The 27,913-nt window shown below is 44.2% G+C and overlaps 1 protein-coding gene across 1 annotated transcript in view; it reads left to right on the forward strand.

The window, feature by feature from the left end:
- EBF2 (EBF transcription factor 2) overlaps window positions 1–16,701 on the forward strand; it is a 273,200-nt gene extending 256,499 nt beyond the window's left edge. Inside the window, exons 15-16 of the mRNA XM_056860924.1 lie at window positions 4,344–4,511; window positions 16,375–16,701. Of these exons, the coding sequence (XP_056716902.1) occupies window positions 4,344–4,511; window positions 16,375–16,406 (200 nt within the window). The 3' untranslated portion in view covers window positions 16,407–16,701. The remainder of the gene's footprint in view (window positions 1–4,343; window positions 4,512–16,374) is intronic.
- The last annotated feature ends 11,212 nt before the right edge of the window (window positions 16,702–27,913 follow it).

The following is a 27,913-nucleotide window of genomic DNA, read 5'->3' on the forward strand; positions in this document are numbered from 1 at the left end:
ATGTTTTCATTAACATTAAAAAAGCAGCTGGGGGTGATTTAGGTGATGGAGCCCTGGAGCAGGGGGCAAAACCCTCACTCCTTGGTATGACACTGGGGGGAAGTGGGTTTTCCTTTCCATTCCGCATCCTTTCTCTGATAGAAATGTAATTTTCCTTTTAAGATTTCATTTTCCTGCCTGGTTCAAGAAGGCTCTTTACCCTGCCTATTTTCTTAGGCAAATTGCTCCGTTTTGCTTATTTGCAATTAATACAAGCATATTAACAAACACCATTATTTCTGTGCCTCGTCCACAATCCAATGCAACAATATACTTTGAGCGGTGCTCAAGCCGGGCCACCTCTGTGCACAAATCTGAAGGGGGCCCATATCCTAACACTCCACAAAGCCAACTTTGAAGCTTTCCACCAGCGTAAAGAGCCTTCCTCCAGTGGGGAAAAGCCATGTACGTTGGAGTAAGGCTTCTTATGGAGGCTACCTCCCACTGGCTTTAATCTGACAGACCCCTTTTCATTGGGAATGTAGAGGGGCTAACACACCCATATGAGATTGTGTTCACATCGGCAAGGAGATAATGCCCAAAGATCAATTGTAACAGCAGTGTATTATTTCTTTAAAATGGACAAGGCAAAAAGACCACTGCAATTTTGTTCAGGACAGAGACACCATTAAGAAAAAGTTTTTCATCAAATCAAAGTTTAGTAACGTCCTTGACAGCAACCCCATCCCCCAGAGCTGCAATTAGCCACAACAGGGAAAAGAATCAAATACAATATGGTAGTAGAAAAGAGCAAGAGTCGAGTTGCACCTTAAAGACTACCAAAATTTCTGGCAGGGTATGAGCTTTCATGAGTCACAGCTTACTTCATGAAAGCTCATACCCTGCCAGAAATTTTGGTAGTCTTAAGATGCAACTGGACTCTTGCTCTTTTCTACTGCTCCAGACAGACTAACACAATGACCCATTCTGATCCAGGTACAATATGGGTACTTGTCTTTTTTCTTTCTTTATTTCTTTTTTTTTCTTTTTTCTTTTTTGGCGTTCAACCGTTGATGGCTGTTTCTCAGGGAAATGATGTGGTGGAGAAGGATTTAATCTTCCCTTCCACCCTTTCAAGCGCCACAGTCCCAGATTCTCCTTAAGGTTCAGGAAAACATGAGGAGAACTAATCAAAGATCTCCCACGTAACATGACATTTGGCCTTTAGCCACTACACAACACTAGCTCAAATATAAAGCCTTCCTATAATGAGCCAGACCACTGGCCTGTCTAATTTAGTATTGTTCACTCTGATTGGCAGCTGCTCTCTGAGATCTCAGGCAGATACTCTTTCCTAGCCTTGGATGTCTGAGGAACCCTTCTGAGTCACAGAGGCCTGTGTCCACAGTGGTGTATTTAAGACAGTCATTATTAACCATTGACAATGCTGAGTTGTTTTCATGAAATCTCTCCAGCCCGCATTTCACAATGAAAACATCTTGACAGACTTTTTTTTTTTAATAACTTGCCTGTTTTAAAGAATCCCCCTCTAAGAAAGAAATCTGAAACTTCTATTGTTTGTGCACTGAGAGTTTAAAAATGGCCAAACAGATGTTTGGTAGATTTTTTTATTTTTTTTAAAAAAAGCAACTTACAAACTCCACTTCCTGGCTGAGTTATGTGTGCCAAGTTTCAGCTCCAGGGAAAAAGAGAGAAATTTTTACAGTTGAGTTATAAACCCCTGACAATAAGGGTTTACAACGAAATGCTGACAGACCCCTTTTAAAAAAATAGGGAAATGTTCCCATCTCTGCAAAGAATGTGTGCAGAGTAAATTGCAGCTGTGAGCGTGTGGGCATGGCATTGTGAAAGTACAAGGAGCGTAATACCCAGGCAGAGCACGAAACAGATTTCCAGGCTTCCTTACTTTTGTGACCATGTCTTACGGCTTCCGAGAAATGCTTTTAAAAAATTGCTGTCTGAAACCCGTGTCTAAACTGGCTCACTGGCCACAGTCATCCCTAGTTGGGTTGCCAGATCCCTCTGCTCCACTGGCAGGAGCTTTGTGGGGGCTTGGCTGGGGGTGTGTGATGCGCGTGCAACCTGCCAACATTGCTTCTGAGTAAACCCGGAAGCATGGGGCACTCGTGCATGCATTGTGCACCTCCCCTTCCGCCTGGCCCTCTTTTGCCTGCCGACCAGCTGAAGGTCAGTGGGCAGCCCGGTGGATTGGTGGGCTTTTGCACACCCCCACCAGGCAATTGGCAAGCCTACTCCCCAGCCAGTGTGCACATAGGGACTTGCCTTTGCTCCACTGCCTTTTGTTTGTGTAAAGCGCCGTCAAGTCGCAGCCGTCTTACGGCAACCCAGTAGGGTTTTCAAGGCAAGAGACTAACAGAGGTGGATTGCCATTGCCTTCCTCCGCATAATGACCCTGGTATTCATTGGTAGTCTCCCATCCAAGTACTAACCAGGGCCAACCCTGCTTAGCTTCTGAGATCTGATGAGATTAGGCTAGCCTGGGCCATCCAAGTCAGGGGTCACTGCCTTTTAAGTGCACATTAATAAAATGATGCAACATGAAGAGTGCTTGTTTGAAAAAGATTTGCTCATATCTGACAGCACAACATTGATAAGTACACATCCTTTTATTCCAGGATAGTTGTTCTAGAACACGGGGCTCCAACCTTTTTGAGCCTGCGGGCACCTTTGGAGCCCAGATTGAGAGTTATTACATACAAGTTTCCTTCCCCAATGTACCCCTCAAAATTCTAGTTTTTCCTTTGGACTTCTTAGGAGATGTTTTAATGTGTGTTTGCTTCTTTTTCTGGGCCTTCACATTGGTAGGGTTATCCCATCTCCTCACAATCACCCTGTATGGTAGGCTAGGTTGAAAGATAGTGACTGGTTAAGGTCATCCAGTAAGCTTCAGGAATAAACAGGGATTTGAACCCAAGGTGTCTCCTGCTCAAGTCTGTGCACTGTACCCCTCTAGCACTCAGTCAATAATGTGGCTTATTTAGCCTAATCTGTACCCATACAGTAAGCCAATTTACTCCATTGAGACTATTTTGTTCCTAAAAAGCAACAAAAATGGTAAGCTGATTTGGGGTGCAAAAAAATAATAATTCTGCACGAGTAATGATTTTGGATGTCTTGGCTCTGCCTTTTTGACCAGAAAATCCCCATTTTGAAGATGTGATTATTTTCATGCCATTTTCTCTTTGTTCACACCAAAATTTTCCCCATAAAATGTACACATTTTTCAACATTATTTAAGCATAAATAAACCCCTTTTATACCACTAGATGCAGGTTATAACATACTCTGTATATTTCAATGACCTGAGTTGGATCTAGCAACAGATTTCTACTAATTGACAAGGGGCCTCTTTTTTTGGCCGGTTTCTCCACCTCTAATGCAGACCCCCTAATTTACCCCCAGTGCTGTTCCTTCGAATTTCCTGTCCCCCAGGGGCAGACTTTCAAGATATAGCAGGACAGGGAGGTAAGAAAGTCTGGTTCCACTGGTGGAAATCACAGCTGGATCCAAGTCACGTAAAATGCCAGTAAGAATTATAAAATGCATACAATACAAACAGCTCTACAGAGCCAGGATAGTGTAGTGGTTAAGAGTGGCGGACTCTAATCTGGAAAACCGGGTTCAAATCCCCACTCCTCCACACAAAGGCTGCTGGGTGACCTTGGGCTAGTCACAGTTGTTATCAAACTCTCTCAGCCCCACCTCCCTCACAAGGTGCCTGTTGTGGGGAGTGGAAGGGAAGGTGATTGTAAGCCACTTTGAGACCCCTTAGAGCAGAGAAAAGGATGGTATAAAAGCCAGCTCTTCTTCTACAACACTGACAGCAAAAACCAGAGAACCTAAATTATTGACAAAAAATGTGTGTGTAAAGTGCCGTCAAGTCGCAGCCAACTTATGGCAACCCCTTTTTGGGATTTTCATGGCAAGAGACTAACAGAGGTGGTTTGCCAGTGCCTTCCTCTGCACAGCAACCCTGGTATTCCTTGGTGGTCTCCCATCCAAATACTAACCAGGGCTGACCCTGCTTAGCTTCTGAGATCTGACGAGATCAGGCTAGCCTGGGCCATCCAGGTCAGGGCTGACAAAAATGTAATGACTATAAAAAGAAGCGAGTTCATGCTGCCACACTGAAAGTGAAGTGCTGTTGCTCAAAGCAAAGAGCTGTTGCTCACTGTTGCCCAGAGGGCACACCCTAAAGGAATGGTTTGTAATGTGGGCTGGAACCAGGGGGCGGCCAAAGGAGAGGGGAGAAGAACTGGCCGGACTTTCTGATCCCTTCTGTCCTGAAGGTTCTGTTTATGCTACTTCTTTCCCTGCCTCAGTGATGTCTTCAAGTCCAACCGTCGGCTCCTCCAGCACGTCCTCCATCCTCCCGTTCTCTTCCTCCGTCTTTCCTGCTGTCAAACAGAAGAGTGCCTTTGCTCCCGTCATCCGACCCCAAGGGTCTCCTTCCCCAGCTTGTTCCACTGGAAATGGAAATGGGTTTAGAGGTAAGGGGGAAAAAAATCTGTCTTCTGCCCTACCCTGAAACCTTCAGCGTGGTTTGCATCTTAGGCGAATTCCAAAGCTTATAGCAAGGGGTTGTGTTGGTTGGAAGCCTGCAAGATCCTAACAATGCTTGTGGTCCCTGTGTTGTGTGGAAGCCAGCCCGAGGCCTTGAAGAGTGACAGCTGCATTGAGTAATGTTGCAGGAGCTTCAAAATTAGAGCAGGTGGGCTAGTTATTTCTAAATGGAAAGAAGAAGTGAAAATCAAAGTTTTCCCAAAGGAAGTCTTCAGAGTCAGGTGATCTCCATTTGTACTTTTCCTGTTGTGATTATTCTTTTCTTTCTTTCTTTCTTTCTTTCTTTCTTTCTTTCTTTCTTTCTTTCTTTCTTTCTTTCTTTCTTTCTTTCTTTCTTTCTTTCTTTCTTTCTTTTTGCATCCACACCCAGTCCTGATATTTTAAGAAGGTACTTGTAGGTACTTGTAGCAATATATTCAGCTATATTGGCAATCGCTTCTCAAAAATCTTTTTAAATGACCTTTTAGAGGGCTTGCGCGCATTTTTCCAAATGCCCTTGAAAAGCAGGGCATTTCTCACATAGCCAGAGTGCAAAGTGCTTGTGCTTTGCATTTCCCCGTGCTATGTTTGTTAAAGGCCAAACCACACATTACATTGTCGAGGGGTTCACCACGGGGACTTGCTGCAAGTCAGCCAAAGCTTGTCTGAAAGTCCCTATGGCAAATCCATTGACAACATAAAGTGTGGTTTCTCAGCAGTCAGGAAAGAACTGAGTCGGCACTTCAATTAATTTCCCCCCCAACAAAAGTAGCAATAGAAGTGGCCACCCGCCATACTCAGCTGACCGGAGGCAGGTGTAGTTTGTATTTGTGTGTTTTTCAGTAATGGGGTTCTCCTTCCTCTGTGCCGTGAGTTAGACACATCAGGATCTATATGCTCTGCCAGCACCTTGTTCACTTGTCTGTTTGGCCCGCTGTAGAACACCCTATTTCAATGACAATCCTATCGAGAACAAAAAAAAAGGTAGTCACTGAAGGTGCCACCGTAGGTGTTACACTACAGATTTAAGTCAGTTCCCTTGACTGAGGGAACTCTTTGATATGTGTTTCTAGGGAAGATGAAGAGATTCCACTGATAAGCCAATGGAGTGGTTAGAGTGTTAGACTAGGACAGGAGAGATCTGCTTCAACTCTCCAACTCTGCCATGGAATCTCCACTCTACCATGAAGGTTGCTGGATGACCTTGGGCCAGTTACACATTCTCAGCCTAACCTACCTCACTGAGTATAAAATGGAGGAATGGAGAACTGCCTACTCCTTTTCAGGAGCAGAGTAGGATAAAAATGTGATGGATAGAAGTCCCAGACCAGTGCCCTCACCAAACTATAGCTGCCATAATTCCCCAGAGCAAAATATTATGGTAAAACCAGTACCAATATATTGTCGAAGGCTTTCACGGTCAGAGTTCATTGGTTCTTGTAGGTTATCCAGGCTGTGTAATCGTGGTCTTGGAATTTTCTTTCCTGACGTTTTGCCAGCAACTGTGGCAGGCATCTTCAGAGGATTAACACTGAAGGACAGTGTCCTTCAGTGTTAATCCTCTGAAGATGCCTGACACAGTTGCTGGCGAAACGTCAGGAAAGAAAATTCCAAGACCACGGTTACACAGCCCGGATAACCTACAAGAACCAGTACCAATAGTTCAGCAATCTGTCTCACACAGTGCCCAACCAGTTCCTCTGGAGGTCTAACAACAAGTCATAGAGCTGGAGGTTTTCCCCTGATGGGTCCTCCTGGCAGTGGTGTTCAGAAGTTTACTTCCTCTGAACTAGGGGAACTATGGTTGCCAACCTCTAGGTGGCACCTAGGGATCTCCCGCTATTACAATTGATCTCCAGATGACCAATCAGTCCCCCTGGAGAAAATGGCTGCTTTGGAAGGTGGATTCTACGGCATTATACCCTGCTGAGATCCCTCCCATCTCCAAACCCCGCCCACCCCATGCTCCACCCCCAAAATCTCCAGGTATTTCCCAACCCAGAGCTGGCAACCCTACTCTGAATGTGGAGGTTGCCTTTAGTCACTGGACTAGGAGCTACTGATAGACCTATCCTCCATGAGTCCTATCCTCTGCTGCCAACAAGAACAGCTCCCTGCTCTCTTCTAAATGACAGCCCTTCAGATATTTAAAGACACCATGTTGGTCATTCCATACTGGAGAAGCCTAATGCCTAAGAACATGGAACTGGTATTCTGAATACACTCCAGCTCTCCACGTGACAAAATACTATTTACAGAAGAGCTGCTTCTTTCTGATCTTGCCAGGAGATACCCTACAAACAAAAATGATTTGGGGATTTAATCCAAGCTATGCAATTCTGTGATAATACTGAAGAGAATAAAACAATATGTTAGCCAGGGGTCCAGAGTATAGAAGAAGTATCTTTAAGACCTCTTTTTGTCTATCTGTACCCAAACACAGATGCATACCCACAGAGTTTTAAAAGCTTACTTTTACAAATGTTCAATGCTATAGTTAAAAAAAACCCAAAAAAACTCAAGTTCCTTGAGCTTTTCTGATTTAATTTGACTCCGTCTGGACCTCAATCCCTAAGCAATGGTTCCTAGCCTTTAGCCAAACAGAAAGGGATTGGTGTGTCATTTTATGAAAGAGCAATCAGGTAGGAGATGGAGAGGGTATATATTATCTGGAAGCTGAATTCGATTTCTCTTGTGGTCTGGGAGAAAGACTGCTTCAAATATTGCCAGTCAGGGATGCCAGTTTGTATCCCTTACCAAAGGGGAAGACAGTTCTGTGGGATGAGGACAAAATTCTCAGCTGGGTAGATTTACGCAGTTGACTATACAGTCCATATTAAATGGCAAAAAACAATGTTTTTAAAGAGTGGTTTAAAAGCATGGAAGCATAGAAAATGTTATCAACGCCACTCACTGCTTTATATAAAGCACACAAAAAATTGTGCTTTGTGATTACTTGCCTAATACAAAGGCTCGTTGTAATTGAATGATCAAATAACTCAGTACTGCCATTGAAAATGGCAGCCCTGTGTCAAGTTCCCATGTCTCATTTCATAACAGTAGTGCAGCTTTCCTGGAGTCCTGGTGTGATTACTCTTTACTTTCCTTGCCCCATCTAATAGCAGACGTTGATGTGGAATGGGGGCAGATAGTCATGCAGAAGATTGCTATTGGGTTGCTGGTTACATTGCAAAAGATACTGAAGAAGGGGGGTGGGGAAGCTCCTGTTTTTGGCTGTAGGCCAAAACTGTTTTTGGCAGTTTAGATCTGTCCTTAATTGCTTAGGATAATTGCTTAGTGTACAGAACCTGCGGATTTACCAGAAATGATGGGTGCTGATGAGGAACACTCATGCAGTCTAAAACAAAGCAGGAGCCAGTAGGGTGTAATAATATGTTGGATTCAGGCCTGGATTCAAATCCCCAGTCACTCCTGAGGTTTACTATCTGACCTTAGGCTCCGTTGCTCTTTCACAAACTATCAGTGTAGTCTATCCCACAGTGTTGTTGTGAATTCCCTGGAGAAAGGGTGAGATAAAAATATGTAGATAGCTCTCCTGTCCTCCATAAATGCTGTTCCTGACTGTATGTGGGTAAGAAGCCATCTATGAAGCTGAGATTATTTCCCAGAATTCTGGTATTCCGAATTACATTGCCTCTGAGCATGGAAGTTTCTCTTGGTTGTTATCATCAATATCAACAGATAGATCTACCGGTCATTAATTCATTGAACCTCACTTCTAAAACCATCTAAACCAGTCCCCGCCCCATACTGTCTGGCAGAAAATTCTATTGCACTGTTCCGGATCCGGGTGCTTTGTTTGGCCTCCATTCGTCAGGGTCCCTAAGCCTCACCCTTGTTGCCGCAGTGGTCACTTGTGCGACCTTGGCAAGATCTCCCCTCATCAAAGCTGAGCTGGTTCCCTGGCGACTGAGGCTGTGTTGGGGGCAGATTGGGGGGGGGAAGAAATACCCCAACCCTCACCCCAATAAAGCTGGCCTGGGCAAGGGTGGGCCGAGAAGGCATGTCCCTCGCCACCATGAGCCCTCCTTCCCTGCATCTCCAGCTCCTGCCTGCCCCTCTCTTTGGGCTGGAGTGGCCCTGGCAGGGGGTGTGGCCCCAGGTTTTGGGGGGGGGGCCACTGGGGGCCCCCCAGGCCATTGGCTCAACAAGACTCTTCCCAGTGGCCTCTAATGCCAATCTGCCCCTGCCCCCTATCTTTCCTTCCCCTGTCTGGTGGATATTGACTATTACAAGAAAAATCAATCGGATGAATGTTTATGATAATGCAGTATCCAATGTTTTGGGAGGATCCAGTCACAATTTCCGACCCCAGGGCCGGAATATCAGCTGGGGCAAACGCTGCACCTTTTTAATTACATCTTATATGTAGAGGTCCTTCCTATGAATATGTGCTCTGCGTTTCACTCGTCTCCTCGTCATCTATTTCTGATAAAGAACATGCCATTTGAAAGCTCGCAATATTTTAAGAGACTGATTGCTTTAAGCCACCCTGTGCTCCTCATTGAGGTTACCCGAGGGTAACCAGATGATGGATTGGCTTCCAAGATTCTTGGCTTCCAGAACAGTGTTACAAAAGACACACAAGATACCCTCCGATAACCTGCCCTATGCCATGTGTTTCTGCTTCCCTCGCCCTTTGTGCCATCTGCTATACATCCCTGTTATGTAGCCAGACATAGTGGTCGGGGGAAAGGCAGTGGGCCTGACAACACTCCCCTCCTTGTCTGCTCCCCCAAATTGATCACAGGTGTCCCGATCAGAAAAAAAGCCCTGCATTTATTTTGTGTCGGCCGTCAACGCTGTTTAAAACCACCACAGCAGAGATGTAATGTGACATGACGCAACGTGAAGTGATGAGTACCCTGGTGTCGAATCATGTCATCGCAGATGTAAGGCAACAAATTGGAAACTGCTGGAGCAACGCAGAGGAATGGCTACCCAAGTTTCCCTGTGGCTACTTCGGCACGTCTGAACGAGAACAGGCAAGCTTGGGAAACATTCTGCAAGGCGGACTCCACACATGCAGCCAAACGAGATGGTAGAGTCCCGTAGTGGCAGGGTGGATTCTACCCCTTCAGACTGCAGGTCAAAATTTTGAATGTTCGCCCATGTAAAACAGCTAGGTTCGAGTCCAGTCGCACGAACTAGATTTTTCGGTTGTAAACTTTCGAAAGTCAAAGTTCCCTTTGTCAGATTCAGAGGTTTGACACACGGATCTTCTACCCCAAAAACTTTGTTGGTCTCTGTGGTGCTACTGGACTCGAGTCTAGCTGTTCTTCTGCAGGCCAACATGGCTACCCATCCTGAAACTATCACCCGCATAAAGAAATCCTTGTGTTTAGAAAACTCATACAGTAGGGATAATTCATTTAAAATACTTACATGCCTGCCTTTCCCCTGAGCATCGCAGGACCCAAAGCAGGTAACAACAGTCTAAAAATAATTTGATAGGACAGATATAGAAACATAAAAAAAAAACAGTCAAAGAACACCTCCCCCCCCCAGCCCCCCAGCCAGCATGAGATGCCCCTTTTGCCCAGGCTTAGTGTTGGGCTAGTATTATTTATTTATTTAGATATTCATACCAAACTTTTCTCCTATATGGGAACCCATATGAGAAGTCAAGAGTCACTGGAAAAGACAATGATGCTAGGAAACGTTGAAGGCAGCAGGAAAAGATGAAGACCCAACAAGAGATGGGTTGGCTCTATCAAGGAAGCTGCGGCTCTCAATTTGCAAGAACTGAGCAAGGCTGTTAAGGATAGGACGTTTTGGAGGGCATTGATTCATAGGATCGCCATGAGTCGGAAGCGACTTGAAGGCCCTTGGCATGCACACACGTGGGAACCCGAAGCAGTTTTCAATACTTTTCTCCCCTCCTCCGTTTTATCCTTACAACAGCAACCCTGTGAGGGAGGTTAGGTGGAGAAAGGAGAGAGTAACTGACTCAAGATCACCCATTGAGCTTCCATGGCAGAATGAGGATTTGAACCTAGGTCTACCAGATTCTAGCCCAACCACTACATCATGCTGGTAGAGATAGGTTCGCGCATCAATCCATCGCACATCGTGAAACACAAGGTTCTGTAAATTTTTATATGATGTCAGGCAAGAATTTCACACCCCTAGAAAGTACCGTATATACCCATGTATAAGCCCACCCGCGTATAAGCCGAGGTGCCTAATTTCTCCCCAAAAATGGGGAAAAATTAGGCACCCGCGTATAAGCCGAGGGTCGGCTTATAACCCCTCCCCCCCCCCGCAGGCTTACCTGACAGGGCTCTCCAGCGGCGAGGGTCCGGCGGCGGCGCGGCCCGGGGGGGCCTGGGCAGCCTTCCTGCGGCTGCAGGAGTCTGCCCCAGGCCGCTCCCGGCGGGAGGAAGCGGCGGTGAGGCCCAGGGGGACCCGGAGCAGCCTTTCTGCGGCTGCAGGAGGCTGCCCAAGGCCCCTCCCGCCTGAAAAAAATGGCGGCGGGGGGGGCCTTGGGCAGCCATCCTGCGGCTGCAGGAGGCTTCCCATGGCCCCTCCCGCCCAGGAAAAATGGCGGCGGGGCCGGGGGGGCCGGGGCAGCCATCCTGCAGCTGCAGGAGGCTGCCCCAGGCCGCTCCCGGCGGCAGGAAGCGGCACGGGCCCGGTGGCGGCAGCGACGGCGGTAAGTTTTCCCCCTCCCTCCTCCCTCCCTCCCCCGTATTGACCCGCGTATAAGCCGAGGCCGGCTTTTTCTGCCCATTTTTGGGGCTGAAAAACTCGGCTTATACGCGAGTATATACGGTAGCTTTATATGGTGACTTCAGCTAATGACTATTGGCACCTAATATATTTTGACAGAGGCAAATGTGTGCCTCGGTGCATACTACAGGTTCACAAACAGCTTGATCACAGTAAACCTGTATCCAAAGCATTCTTCACTTAGAGTCGAACTGCATTGCCCTGTTTGCCCTATCACGCAGCTATCACTTGGTAGCTTGGCTGATGGAGCTATGTGTGCTACTTGGCTGCCATCAATACCTGGCAACAAAAAGGGGGGAGGGGGAGCTGCCTTTACCAAAGGGCTTGTTTGGCCACAAGAGAGGGAGTTGTTGTATCTGCAGAACTCAAGATCAGCGACCGGAGAGAGAGGTTCTGGGGAGACTAAGCACGCCTGTAGAATACCAGCAGGAGGGTGGAGAATAAAAGCCTCATGGCAAAAGTCTGGAGACGTTTCTTGTCAGTTTCAACTGTGTGGGCAGTCCAGGGAAGTTGAAACTGACAAAGAGTTGACAAGGGGCTTTCCCCTAACTCTGCCTTGAGATTCTGTTTCCAGATGAAACTGGCAGAGTCCTCCAGGCAGAGTCTAAAGAAACCCCATATCAGGTCCCGCTCCGTTACATCTTGGATGGACTTCAGCCCCTTTCCCTCCATGCACACACACCCATGCCCTGCAGCATACAAGATCCAGATTTCCATTTAAAGGTGTACAGTTTAATTTAAAGGTATACCATTTACTGCATTACTGTTTCACTCCTTGCAGTCAGACCATGCCCTCGCTCCAAGGCTAAGTTCCCCCTTTGTCTTCCAGTTCTCTCATGCCCAGTGCATTTGAGAAGCTCTTGACACTACAGGAAATGCCCTTGAGGAATCCACTCTTCAGCTTGTTTTGCCAATCCATCATCTGTCAGGAGTGGTCCACTTCCACTCTGATTGTACTGTTTACATTTCATTGGGATTTTGATCTCAGTTGTGTTCTGCATACTCGTAGAACATACAAACTTCTTGGCCTGCAGGGTTTTAACCTTGTTTGGTAATAACATCCTCTCCCTTCTCCTGGTAGTACAAGCATGTATAAAAATTGCCAAAGGAGGGTAACCCTTCATGCATCTGATAAAAATGGGTGCTGGCCTGCAGAAGGGTTCCATCACAATAAAATAGATTTGCTGTTAAGGTACCGAAAAGACTGTAGCAAAGCCAGGTTGGTAGCACATCGGAAGTTATGACACGCTTGACCTGACTGCTATAAAAATAACCCAGACATGCCTGAGTTTCTGTAGCCTTGTACATATGACCCCTTTAGAGCAAGTGAACGTGTAGGGAGGAGGGAAAGTGGGCGCAAGTGTAATGGCTCTGCCTCCACAGAGTCATTGGGTCGTCTACACCATGTCAATGTGCGAAGTGCCCACATGTACGTTCCCTCCCTGTAATCAGGGACTCTACTTTCCAAAGGTTGCTGATCACTTGGAGAAGAGAGCATTTGCACGAATGCTTCCTCCATGAGCGCATACAGATGACCCAGCCATTGATCAAGGGCAGGTCGGTGCACTTGGGCTCCCCCTTGCTCCCTGAACATTCAGTCAGTGTGCAAAGAGGTCATGAGTAGAGGGCTTCTGACTTATGCCTAATGAACACGATGTTGGTGGCTAAAGGTTGAACTGATGGCTGAAGATGGTGGCTAAATGGAACCTCCAAGTTCAGAGGGAGTATATCTGTAAGTGCCAGTTGCTGGCTGGGAGGCAGCAACATGGGGAAATCTTGTCTTCTGTTCCTAGCTTTAAGCTTGTCAGGGGGGCCTGGCTGAATACTCTAGGAAACAGAATGCTTGAGCAGATGGCTCTCGATCCAGTCCAACCATGCTCTTCCTTTACTGTTACCTTAGTTGTTGTTGTTTTTTAACTGATTTAAAAAAAAATCAGCTTCAGTCTCAGTGGACTGCATTCTCTGTGTGTGTGTATTTGAAACTCTGGGCCACAGTAACTTCAAGCAAGGCCTTTGCAAAGAGGAAACAAACATTCAAGACGTGATGGTGTTGGTAATGAGAGAAATTTGAGAGCCTCTTCAGCTTGAGCTGGGCATGTCCAAGCTATTGTGTATCTTGTTACCAACCCGAGGCCGCTTTTTCAACAAGTTACTGAAGTAACCCTCAGAGGCCTCCTCGGAAGAAGCTAATGGAGGAGAGGAAGGGTTTCATGCCACACTATTTCCCTCCTTAAATCAGAGGCCTGATTCTTTTTTTTTTCCTCTCCAAAGGATCTGAGTCCTAATCTCTCCTTTTAGCGTTGCTGAGGATACAAAATGTGATTGTCTGTGGCGGCCGTTTGCTGCAGAGCCGTGACAACAGCCATCCCAAACTTGTTGAATGCTGATGATCCTAGCCAAATTTTAGGAGTGTCTGGAAACAGGGATGTTTTGGTGAATGCCGACAGTTGCCTAAATGCTGCTGTCTGCCTTCACTGGTGTACCTTGGAAAGGTATGGGGAGCGGATTTCTGTTTCTAGGCATCTCAACAAAGGGTGCTGTCCTCGGCAGCCACCCCATGTCATTGCCACCCTCCCCCTCCCACCACATCTCCCAGGAGCCAGAGCAGATAACCCCCCCCCTATTTTCTGGGCCATTTATGCTTGGTAATTAGCAGCGCATTCCAGGCTGAATTGCCCCGCATATTTTTTCTTGAGTTTTTCACGCTGAACCGTCATTCAGGAAGTGACTGCGAAACCGGTGCATACCTGCTTCACATTTCTTAAGAGCCCCTTTAACACGACCTTTTTTTTGTTTGCTCTGCCCCCACCTCGAAGAATCCCCTCAAGGAAGCATGCAAAATCACAGCTGCACGTTAGCTATGCAAACAGTGATTGCTAATGGAAGGAACGAAGGAGCAGGCGAGTGGGGGTGGAATTTCTCCTTTTGTGTCGGGACTGTTAATAGGCATTTTAAAGGTTGCATTTAAAAAAAGAGCTTTGAGCGAGCATCAAAATTGACCCTGCATAAATGGCCCTGGCTTCTTTAAGCACAGCGCAGCTGAAGTAACATACCCCCTCCAGAGAAAGTTTTATTGCTTGCTGAGTGTGCTAAGCAGCACCAACAAAGGCCCCAAGGAGCTGAATATAGATGTTGCATCTTAAAGCACTGACACTCTTTAGATCACTGGTTCCCAACCAGGGGTCCGTGAGAACTAAATTAAGGTCCGCGAAACAAAGTTATAAACCCATAATAAATTAATATTTTCAATTAAAAGTTATCTATTATAAAAATATATATTCAAATATTTTTCTAAGTTTAATGTTTAAACCACTGCTTTAGATGAATGCGGCCTAGGGTTGCCACCCTCCAGGTGATCTCCCGCTATTACAACTGATCTCCAGCCGACAGAGATCAGTTCACCTAGAGAAAAGGGCTGCTTTGGCAATTGGACTCTATGGCATTGAAGTCCCTCCCCAAACCCCGCCCTCCTCAGGCTCCACCCCCAAAATCTCCAAATATTTCCCAACCCGAAGCTGGCAATCCCAGTGCGGCCCCCTGAATTCTTTCCCACTGCCAACCTTAGGTATTTTGTACCTTAAAATAAAATGGCACTCACTTCCTGCTTTGGAATAGAGATTTTTTTTTTTTTTTAAATCAGCTTCTCTAAATCTACCACCAAAAGCTTCATATTACTTCATGATAAGGCCAGCCCTGTTCTTTTGGTGGTGGTGGTGGTGGTGGTGGTGGTTTGGTGTATAGGAAGGAATACAAAATTTCCTCTTCTTGCAATATGTTTGTTAGTATTATCAACAACCCATAGAATCATAGCGTTGAAAGGGACCACCAGGGTCATCTAGTCCACCCCCCTGCACAATGCAGGAAATTCACAATTACCTCCCCACACACACACACACAGTGACCCCTACTCCATGCCCAGAAGATGGTCAAGATGCTACTCCTCCCCCCTTCCTTATCTGTCTATCCCTTTTAAACAAGTTGTACCCATGTCTAAGGAGTGTATGTGTCCTCCTAGCATCTGAGTGGGGTTTTTTTTGGACACATTTAATTAAGTGTTTCATCAGATAATGGCTGTCTTTGGAGGTTAATACAGTGTGGCACATCTTTAATTCTTTCTCTCCAATAAAATAAAATAAGAAAGAAGAGACTCCTTGGGGGATAATCACAGTGGTTCCTAGATTCCCTGCTCATCATGGAATGTCCTGCATTGAACCTTACCTTTATTGAAAAGTTACATCGATTCAATATATAGTAATACAGGCAAAAATAATTACAGCTTTGCGAGCGATGTAAGACCTTAATCCGAACCCCACAAACATTCAATAAGAAGCGGTACAGCCTGGGAAATAGGCTTTTGACAGCTCAGCCCCAAAGGGGAGGAAAGGGGAGAAGTATCAAGCGGCTTGCGAGAACAAAAGGTAGGCTCTAAAATGCCATTAAGCCAACTCACAGGCGAAGACAGACCAAGTAGAATATCAAGCGTTTTATAAACCAATTAATACTCCTGGGCTTTCTTATTGCAAACAGAAATTTAACAATAGAAAGGCTCATGCCATGGCTCGTTGGCCATGGAAGCCGCACCGTAAAAATGTAAGTGTCCTGCTGGATTGGGCCAAAGGGGACCGGGAATGTGCCAGGAGGCACAGACTGTTGAGAGCCAGCACGGTGTAGTGGTTAAGAGTGACGGAATCTAATCTGGAGAACTGAGTTCAATTCCCCACTCCTCCACATGAAGCCTGCTGGGTGACCTTGGGCCAGTCACAGTTCCCTCAGAACTCTCTCAGCCCCACCTACCTCACAAGGTGACTGTTGGGGGGAGAGGAAGGAATTGTGATTGTAAGCCGCTTTGATACTCCTTACAGTAGAGAAAAGCAGGGCATAAAATCCAACTCTTCTTCTACCAGTTGAGTCAGCTCAAGGGCAAGAAAAAAGAGAGGAGACTCCCTAATAGTTTATTCCCCCCTCCCCACATACACACAAGATATTTCGGTCCCCCAGCTTGCTGCTTCTAATTTGGTAAGGAACTGCTGTTTTTAACTTCTCCATTTTCATTTTCAGCCATGACTGGTCTTGTCGTTCCTCCAATGTAAAAGAAGAGGAGGAATCTCTGGATATTCTTTTCTTTTCTTTCTTTTTTACAGCACAAAACTACTTATTTGTGATGGACCACTAAAAAAATAAGGGGAAAAAGCACTACACACTCTTTTGATGGGGGTGAAGCCATGTGCAGCAAGAAAGGGAACAATTTTTACATGTCGGATGAGCTAGCAGGCGGCTTCCAGGTTTCATATATACTTCCATCAACCCCCTAGAACATTAGAACAAGGATTTGACCAAGATCCAGGTGTACACTATTGATGCAATGGAATCAGAAGTACAAGGGGTTTTCTTGTTTTGTTTTTTAATGGACACAAACCCTTCCGGATGTTTGTACAATATTAAAAATGGGGGTGGGGGCAAAATTGGCTAACTGATTCAAGCGTGATATTTTGGATACTCTTTGATTTACTTTGTAAGGGGGGAAAATGTTGAAGTTTCTATTTTCTATGGAGCCTTTCAGATACCGATTTAGTTTATGCAGAAAAAATAATAACACAAAACAGGGTACCAGCATGGAAGACTTTCTTATAAAACTGATATGAATGGTGGAACATTGACGTATGTGTGTATTTGCTTATAGTTTAATCTCTTTTTAAAGAATGGAAAATGTAAGATGTTTTACAATTATTTAAATAAATAAACTTGTAAGTTATTGTATGTAGAGGTAGAAATTGAAGACTTGGGGAGGGGGGCTTCCCCCCCGTCTCCTGATGTACAATGAAGGGGGGGTTATATTGCAAAAATGCAGCAACACCCTCAAGGTGTTCCTTTAATGCTGCAATCTGTTTTCACTTCTCTCCTGCTCTTTATTCAACCCTGTCCAAGAATGTCTTGAATTCTTCACGAAGGACTCATCACAAGTTTTTTATACACATAATGGTATATATATGCATATATATATATATATAAATATATAAATATAGGTCAGTAGTTAATGTATGAATATTATACACTTTTTCATCTTTTGATTCAATTAAGGTTTCAGGTACTGATGTAAGCTGTTCTAGTTTCATACATCCCGATCAGTAACTATGTGACATGTAGGGGCTTTTCATCAGGTTTTCGTGTAGAACTCTCATGACTTTTCAGGTTGCAATTTGAGCAAGAGGGAATGGAAAAGGGGTCTCCACTTGGTTTCTTTCCATGTACTAAAGGAGAGATTCAATTGTGTATACATTAAAATGCATCTTGACACTCATATGTGAGCATTAAGAATCCTAGAGACGTTTTGTGAATAATCCCCACTTTTTACAAACAGAAGTAAGTGTTGTCTTTCAGTTTTCAGGCATTTACGTTTGTGTTTGCCAGGAGGCCAGCAACTGCACATATTAGAAGTGTACTTCTTCAGATGCATTTGCTCACTATGTTATCTAAACAAGTCCGCTGCATGTGTTTTACATGCGCAAACCATAACCCTGGAAAATCCTACTATCATTGCATGTATACCAAAGCTGTATATACATGCCCCTGTTCAGATGACATGGTGATCACTCGTATTGGGAGAAGCCTGTTCCCGATACACAGGAGGTGCTCCCCTTCCAGTACATACAGACAAGACATTTGAAAAGGACTTCAGATTATCTCAACTGGGGTATCGTGAATTTTCAAACATTCACAAAACGTGTCCAAGATTGTCAGTATTCATATTTGGATGTCAACCTCCATCAAGTTTTGGATGTTCACCATAATGTACACATGGTAAGAAATCTGTGCATTCTTAATACAAGGCAGAAGTAACACAACAATACAACATCCAAAGTTTGAGTTAGAATATACATTTGGCTCCCTTGCAGACCATCACGGGTTTGGTATGAAGCCTTCTCCCCCCTCCCCCCCCCCCATCAACCTCATGGTAAGGCTTCTCTCTTAATCTGGATGAAGAGACAGACCCAATGCATACAAAAGAGTGTGTACATGTCACGGGTCTTTTCATTGAAAAGAATGGGAAAGCATGCATGCATAAGAGATCCGGGTATGCGTGTACATATAAATGCACATGGATCTGCAGTTCAGGGTGACTAGATATTCACAAAGAATGTAGTGAATATGCTGATCCATGGCATGAGCTTTCCCATCGAGCTGTTAATCTCTGGTCAAGAGCTGTTCTAATGGATCAGTAATTTCTCTACTATAAACTGCCTTCTGCTGATGTCATTGTAACAATTTCTAATGGATCCCCTTATGTCAATAATATGCCTATAAAAGCTATTGATCACTTATTGGCTCTTTACAGTATACTATTTATATATGTACCTGTATTTTAAGGTGGAACCCAAACTTCTGTGCACCCAGTGAGGGTAACTGTGTTTTTTTTTTCCAGGGGAATAAAAACATTAGTGTTTTCCCATGACGATTGTTTGTGGAAGTGTTCATGACCAAAAAAATATATACGTAATGATGAATGAACCCCTATTTTCTTAATTTCCCTGGGTGAGTTCATACATGATCATTTTACATGATGCCCGCAACTCTTTCTTGGTTACCGGTAAGTCAAATAAGTGGAACTGCTGTCACGGATCAGCTGTCACAGTTCATTCTCTCTTTTGTTAAGCTGAAGAACATACCAACCATCTATACAATGTCAGAATCACAGTACCGAAGACTAAGCAAAGCAGTGAGCTAGTCAACGGTGAATCTCATGTTCACATTCCTATTGATACATTAAAGTCCAAGTTAGATGCAACATTTGAGGCTTTTTTTTTTTTTTTTTGCTTTTCCACTCACAGGAGCCAATCTGTGCTCATGACCAAGGTAATATGTGCACCAAGTCAACTCATGAGTATCATCCACCACAGCCCCCACACTCCCAAATGTATCTTTGGTTTCCATTCACATATATCTACAGTGGTGTGAGAGATACTTCCTGTTGTGATCCTGCACCAATAGGGAATATATGTAAAGCAGGATATCCATAAATATATATCTTTCCCAACTGATCAAGTTCATGGGTGGGGATGTTTATGAAATCCTCCCTGTCCATATGTTCTCCCTGGGTTTGGGGAGTTGCAAAACATCATCAATGTGTAAGTGGGCTGTCTTTTTCCATTTTTGAATTATGGACTTTGCTCAGAGCACTGAGGGTTTGCAAGTTGCTGCCAACATGCACCAGCACATGTGCACAGCACGCACGCAGACACACACAAAACTCCTCAATGTGATCATAAAGTTTGCTTTTTGATCTGTGATATAGTCAATGTGTGCATCTGTAACCTGTAAGGAAGATAAATAGAATATGAGTTGAAAATGGATGGAAGTGCAGATGAGGCAGTTTCAAAATTAACCTGAGAAATTCTCCAAGGTAAACTAGAAGGCAGAATGGTGGGACAGAGTATAACTGTGGAACAAGAACCAGTGAAATCTGCTCATCTTTGCCCACTGCTGCTTGTGATAAATCTCAGGAATAAAGAAGATGGCCCAAAGTAGACATCTGAACAGACTCAAATTGTGATGTGACTTTTGCTCACAGTTTTCGAACAAGGTTTTTTTTGTCTTTTGGAATGCTTTCTTCTCGTGAACACATGAAGCTGCCTTATACTGAATCAGACCCTTGGTGCATCAAAGTCAGTATTGGTCAGACCAGCAGCAGCTCTCCAGGGTCTCAGGCAGGGGTCTTTCACATCACCTACGTGCCTAGTCCCTTTAACTGGAGATGCCGGGGATTGAACCTGGGACCTTCTGCGTGCCAAGCAGATGCTCTACCACTGAGCCACGGCCCCTTCCCGTCTACCATGCTGTCTAAATGGTGTCATTTTCAATATATCATGTCCCAGAGAACCTAATCTTTTATGGAGATATCCTTTTCAGTTCCTCTTCATTGAAGCAGAGTGTTGCAAAATGGAACATCATTGCAAAGGATTATAGTTCATGAAAAACTACAAATCAGAATTCTGAAGGCCATGTCTAAAGATGTTGAAATTTTGAAGCCATAAAAAACCTTGTTTTTCCTCTCTAACATATTTTACTATTTTAACACCATAAATGTATCATTTATAAATATATATTATTAATTGGCATATTTATGGAATTTTAAAATACAAATGTCTTCATTTTCTACAAGCAAAATATCAAATACACCCAGTACTGCATTAGGAGCTGCACTCCATGCTATCTTAACACAAAAGAGAAGAATATATTCAATATTTTTTCCAGTGTATTCTCAAATTCGCTAGTTTTCCCTTTGGAAACAGCCCTCAAACTTTCCATGCTATACATTTTGAGAGAGTAAAACCTTGTCTTAAAAGCATTTCACACATTCTAAAAGCAAAAAAACGGAGTTTTTTTCCAATGTTCGACAAAAATTTCAGTATTTCTGTTGGAAAAATTGGATGCCATACAGTTTAAGAGGGTAAAAATCTTATCTTAAAAAGCATTTCCCACTTATTCTGAAGACAAAATATTTCATAATATTTTCTTTTTCAGTGTCACACCAAAATTTACCAATTTTTTTCTACAAAAAAAATGGGGTGGAAAGTCTGCAGGGGGGGGGGAAGTGTTTTTCCCAAATGTTTCTGTTTTCTTCCAGGCCTTCGTATCTGTAGCCATGTCACACATTACCAAATTCTCACATGTAAGTCAAAAGGGCTGATGTTCTAACGCATTTAGAAGTCACTGTGTGCACACAGTCTGGAAGAAGCAATTGCCTGTGGATGAGATTCTCAGTGTGAGTTCATACAACGATTTACACTCATGCAGGATCATTACAGGCCATAATCGACCCAGGAATTGCCCTAACTTCCTGCATGTAACTGGGTAACTTGTGCAAGGAACCTCAAAAGCAGGAGAGGAAAGATGTCTTGAGCAGGCTTCCTTCCTATTTTACTCCTTGCAATAAAAAAAAATAAGTTAAAAAATAAAAAACCTACATAATAATTAAGTTCAAGGGGGTGGCTTACAACAGTAACAAATTGGCTTTTCTATGACTGCAGCAATGTCAGGTGGACTGAAGTACAGGTGAGTGTCCCAAAATTAGCAGTATCATCTTGACATTGCTATGCCATCGATTACTGAAATGAAAGGAGGAAGCAACCATCTCTGGAACAATTCCACCTCTTTCTCTGTCTGCTGATGTGAGCTAGGCTGCTTTTTGAGCATGTGTTGATTTTGTGACTCACAGACATGGTTGTCTTTGCAAGTCTGCCTCAATGAAATCTGAGGAAGCAGTCAAGTGTGTACTGTGGGACCTTTGGAGTTCCTTGGAAGCCTAACACATATTCCTCCATGAAAAATATTAGTCATGGTGGACAGATTTTCCTCAAAGAAAACTTGCCGACCTTTACCAGTCTTCTTTTGTAAAGTACTTTGGGTGTGTTCTGGGTCATGCTTTCCTGTTCTAGCAGGGCTACAAGACCAGCCAGCATGCCTTGTGAGAACATTGGGCATGGGCACCTTTGCACATGACCAGAATCCTTTGCAATGTGTAAAAGTTCCATGGCAGATGAGGCAAGGTTCCTCTCAACAGACACATTGCTGTGGAAAAGGTTCCCTGAAAGGCAAAAGTTTAAAACTGGCTGATTGAATAATGCACTGGTGCAAGAAAAGTTCTCAAATCTCACTTACACATGAAGTATTCTTTGTCGTAATGACTAATATACTCACACATGGGGCAGGGAGCCATGTATTCTGAACGTGACTGTACATATGGCTTTCTCCAATGATCTCCCTGCAAGAATTCAGCACACTCTTGATTCCATGCATGGATGTACAATTGGAAGCATGGGAAGGAGCAGTGGATATTTCACCAGAACTTGCATGAATTTAAGAATTCAGAGTGTAGCTGCATTTAGTCTGTTGCAACAAAACATAACAAAAAGGAGTTTTGTGGTACAGATTTCTTATGGCATCAGCTTTCACGGACTATAGCCCACTTCATCAGATGCATGAAGTGTACCTTCAGTTGACATGTATCGATGTCTGTATCTACACACACATAAACAGGGGGCGGGGAAACCTTTCCAGGTGAGGACAACATGATCCCAAAACCGTTCTGTGGGTTCTTCCTGACTAGAGTTAACACAGCAGTGTATAAAGAGAGTAAGGGCTACATCCTGGCTACATGTGAAGTTGCCTGAGATTGCACTTCGTGATTCTGAGGAAGTGCGTTCTACTCCATGAAAGCTGATGCCCAATAAATCTTACTTTGTAAAGTGCTAAGACTCCTGTTTTGATCCAGTTCATTTGGAGGGTCCGTTGAGATCTATGTGATCTCTAAAAAGTACAATACCAAGCAGAGTTTTGAAAGGTTTTGCTCTACTTAGGATTTTGCTGTAAGTAAATGTTTTTAGGATCGAGTTATGGCTTTATCCTTTGCTCTTTCACAACTTCCCTTTTCCCAACACATTAGCAGTGCTCTTGGACATAACGGCAGGGGAAATCCTGCATGTTTTTGACAGGGGAGCTATAGGGCCAGTGTTTTAAGGTAATGGTAACTTAGATTGGGGTAGGTGAGAATTAACTGTCCTTGAAAACAAAAGAATGATGGAATTTGGGAGTGGCAAAAAATAGAATGTGTATAAGGATTTTTTAAAAAAAAATACAAAAAGTTATTCTGTTATGTGTTTGTCTGTTTGTCCTTCTTACTTCCCATGCTTCCAGAAAAAGTGATATCATAATTTTGAAAAGGATGTTCTGCTTTGTTATTTGTTATAATCTTTTATTCTACTGCATTCTTTGGCCATTTTCAATAAGCATGGGTTCTTGGTAGTGGTGTTGTTTTAAAGAAACCCCATCTCTTTTGTAAAGTAAATTCTCCCAAATGTATAGGTCACTTTATTATTGTTGTTAATAATAATTTTTTTCTGTGATGTCAGCTATGCACAGAGAGCTTTTTGTAAAATAATAATAATAATAATAACTGTTTCTTTGTTTTACTGTTTTTAATAGTCCTATTTATGGAAGAATTCCTTGTTTGTAAAATGACCATGTTTAGTTTTAAACTTTAAATTATCCTAACAAAAAGAAACAAATAAAAACTTTTTGTACTGTAAAAAAAAAGTGTAAAAAGGAATGGTCTGAACCTTTCTCATCCTTATGGTGTCCAACTGCATGCTGCACCAAGATGCACTAAAAAGAGAGATGGGCCCCAATCCTACAGACTTCATGTGTCCATAGAGCATTGTGCGCTGAGTAAGAATGCATGTGCATAAATTCCCACATTCATTTCAGTGTCAGGAAATAACTTTCACAAGCCTTCTTGATCAGGGGTGGTCTCAGCCATGAGGCATCTGGAGCAGTTGCCTTGGGATCTATGCTGGGGGGGGCACAATGAGAGACCCCTCCACTCTGCAACCAGCTATCCCAACTGCTTCCCTGATGACCCCACCCCCTTGGAGACATGGCTGATCCTCCACGCTGCCTGAGACCAGGCAGCTTGCGGGGAGGGTGATTAGCTGTCAGGTAGTGGGATCTCCTGACTACCTTATTCCTCTTCCCCGTGCTGCCTGAGTGATTCTGGTATCGCATCCTTGAGTTTTGCCTGGGGTCCCAGAATCTCTTAGACCAACCATGTTATTTATCACATCATAGAATCATAAAGTTGGAAGGGACCACCAGGGTCATCTAGTCCAACCCCCTGCACAATGCAGGAAATTCCAAACTACCCACACACACACACACACACACACAGTGACCCATACTCCATGTCCAGAAGATGGCCAAGGTGCCCTCCCTCTCATGATCTGCCTAAGGTCATAGACTCAGCATTGCTGACAGATGGTCATCTAGACTCTTCTTAAAAGCTTCCAGGGAAGGAGCACTTACCACCTCCCAAGGAAGCCTGTTCCACTGAGGAACTGCTCTAACCATCAGAAAATTCTTCCTGATGTCTAGATGGAAACTCTTTTGATTTAATTTTAACCCGTTGGTTCTGGTCCGACCTTCTGGAGCAACAGAAAACACTCGGCATTCTCCTCTAAATGACAGCCCCTCAAGTACTTGAGGATGGTTATCATATCACCTCTCAGTCTTCTCCTCTTCAGGCTAAACATACCCAGCTCCTTCAACCTTTCCTCATAGGACTTGGTCTCCAGACCCGTCACCATCTTTGTTGCCCTTCTCTGGATACGTTCCAGCTTGTCTACATCTTTCTTAAATTGCGGTGCCCCAAACTGAACACAATACTCTAGGAGAGGTCTAACCAAAGCAGAGTAAAGCGATACCATCACTTCACATCACACCTGGATGCTGGACGTCATTTGGATGCTTTTTCTAGAATCCCCTGCTATCCAAGGCATGGCTGGGGGATGATCAGGGATCTTCTCGATCGTAACGCCATGTCTTTGGATCCTGCAGCTGTTGTTTATCAATAAAATAGGCCAGAACTTCCTTTTTTTTGGGGGGGGGGTGCTCACACCTTAATATTCCAACATGCTTTTTTGTTGATCTCATGTTTTAATGTCTGTTGCTCCATCATGATGCTCTGTGGTGTCAAGTCTTTCTGTTTTTCTGTGCAAGTGTCAAGTCTTTCTGTTTTTTATTGCACCCATTGCATGACTTTGAAATGCATTTTAACAGGCAGTTTGGATGTTTGCCACTTTGAGCAAATAACATTTGGAAAAACAGAATTTAAATAATTGTGATCAATAAAACCAAGAGAATGTTTCAGCACATTTTGTGGATGCGTTCATGGCACCTGATGGATGTGGTCACTTTTGAGTAAGGTTGCCAGCTCCGGGGTTGGCAAATACCTAGCAATTTTTGGGGTGGAGCCTGAAGAAGGCAGGGATTGATTAAGGGAAGGGACTTCAATGGGGTATGATTCCATAGAGTCTATCTTCCAAAGTGGCCATTTTCTCTAGGTGAACTGATCTGGAACCACCGCAGAATGGTGCCTCCCAATCCCAGGCTAGATAATTCTGAAACTTGCCTTCCATTTAAGACTAGAACCACTGCAGAATGGTGCCTCCCAATCCCAGGCTAAATAGGCAGTACAGAAGGATACTGTGATTGATAGTATCTAAAGTTGCTGAGAGGTCCAGGAGAATCAATATAGTTGCGCTCCCTCTGTCTATCTCCCGGTGTAAGTCATCCACTAGGGGTGACCAAGGCTGTTACAAACCATGCCTGAAACCAGGTTGGAAAGGGTCTAAACAACAGAGTAAGGTTAAAATAAAATATTATAATAAAGACTAGAATCAGATGAAATAAGATTAAAATAATTTCCTACTTTATGTTGATGACCCAGTTTTACATGTGAGTGAACAAGCCATGACTTTGCCTTGGAGAAAACAGCTCTGCTCTGCCCTGTGGCTCTGTGAGTTTTATAGTCCCCCCCCCCACAATATGACAGAGAATGTGCTCTTGTGGTATGATATCTGACTGACCTTTATAAGACTTCGCCAAGTCTTAAGGATCTGACTCCTGGGGAATTTGCTAATAAAACATTGAGGACAAAAAAAAAAATGAAGCACAAGGAGATAATTACTTTTCTGAAACTGACTAGCTGAAATAATTCCTGATTTGAGTATTCCCTTAGCTCAAGGTGTAGAATTGCCAGCTCAACAACTGAAAGGAATAAATGATAGTTGACAGTCCATCAGTGAAGGAGATATCTCATGGCTAACACAGGCATGGAAACTCAGCTAGAGATGCTCCCAAATTCTCTTCATCTGAATCCTGGAATTCTACATTACTTGGGCCTGTTTCCAATATGGACATGATGCATAATAAATGAACCACTATTCCATTTCTTATTTCCAGATTTTGTCCAGAGTTCCCTGCATGTCATATGCATCACTACCCACTTGGTTTTACCGATTAGAGTGGTGGACCCTAATCTGGAGAAACGGGTTTGATTCCCCACTCCTCCACATGAGCTGTGGACTCGAATCTGGTGAACCGGGTCGGTTTTCCCACTCCTCCACATGGAGCCAGCTGGGTGACCTTGGGCTAGACACAGCTCTCTCCAAACTATCTCAGCTCCACCTACCTCACAGGGTGTCTGTTGTGGGGAGGGGGAGGGAAGGTGATTGTAAGCCGGTTTGATTCTTCCTTAAGTGGTAGAGAAAATCGACATATAAAAACCAGTTCTCCTTCTTCTCCTTCTCCTCCTTCTCCTCCTCCTTCTGATCTATGCTGGAGCCCACTGTCAAATGTTTTCCAGTGTGTTACAAAAGCTGGGGTGCTCTCTTGATTCTCCCCCAGATACGGCTGCTTTTGCATCTATGGAAAACCTTTTCCTTTGAATGTGGGCAGCCAGTAAGAAGCCCTCCCTTACAATGCTAAGCTTTCAATGCTGAGCATTCTGAAAAGCTGAGCAGGCACCAGCCAGGGGAAGTTCTGGTGAGCACCATGGCCCCCATAGGTGCCACATTGGGGAACTCAGGGCTAATCCTTCAGAAATTCTATCAAGATTGGTTTAGGCAATACTCTTTCATTGTGCAGACATGTGCACCAGTGATTCAGAGGAGGAGAAAAACATGCCTGAATTGTGGGAAATGAAATCTACATGCACTAGTATTTTGTATAAAATTTAGTGATGGAGGTGGATGGGGGACTCATAAGAACATAAGAAAAGCCCTGCTGGATCAGACCAAGGCCCATCAAGTCCAGCAGTCTGTTCACACAGTGGCCAACCAGGTGCCTCCAGGAAGCCACAAACAAGACGACTGCAGCAGCACCATCCTGCCTGTGTTCCACCGCACCCAATATAATAGGCATGCTCCTCTGATTCTAGGGAGAATAGGTATGCAGCATGTCTAGTATCCATTCTAACTAATAGCCATGAATACCCCTTTCCTCCATGAATATGTCCACTCCCCTTTTAAAGCCCTCCAAGCTGGCAGTCATCACCACATCCTGGGGCAGGGAGTTCCACCATTTAACTATGTGTTGTGTGAAAAAATACTTCCTTTTATCTGTTTTGAATCTCTCACCCTCCAGCTTCAGCAGATGACCCCGTGTTCTAGTATTGTGGGAGAGGGAGGACAATCCTCAATCTGGTTTTACTTTGGGAACAAAACCTGATAATTCAGGATTCTAAAATCTAAGCAAAATCTCTCTCTCTCTCTCTCTCTCTCTCTCTCTCTCTCTCTCTCTCTCTCTCTCTCTCTCTCTCTCTCTCTCTGTCTCACACACACACACACACACACACACACCATCTTAAAGGTGCTTTAAGCGTTTATTTTGGTCAGACTGCATTCCCCATTAATCAGTGGTGAAACAGTAGCCGCTTTTCCAGCCACTTATGGGGGACAGCTAGGGAATTGACAGAACAGTTAAAATATTTATCTCAGTGACAACACCCAGCTGCTGAGGAGGAGAGGAACTGAGGCTCTAATCACACAAGGTTATGGATGTAGAAGTGTCTCATTAGCTCAGTTTGCAGGACTGGCTCAAGCAGACAGCTGTGGGGCTCTTCCAGGAGGCTGCAGGCAAAGGGGCTGCGGCACAGAGGCAGCTCCTCGTGAGCATCGGGCCAAGCTGGGGAAATGGACCCCTCCCCACCTCGATCACAGAACCGAGGGGAGCCCAAATCCCACCCAAGGAGAAATTACAAATGGAA

This window comes from Euleptes europaea, chromosome 14, assembly GCF_029931775.1.
Source record: "Euleptes europaea isolate rEulEur1 chromosome 14, rEulEur1.hap1, whole genome shotgun sequence".
Classification (NCBI taxonomy): Eukaryota; Metazoa; Chordata; class Lepidosauria; order Squamata; family Sphaerodactylidae; genus Euleptes; species Euleptes europaea.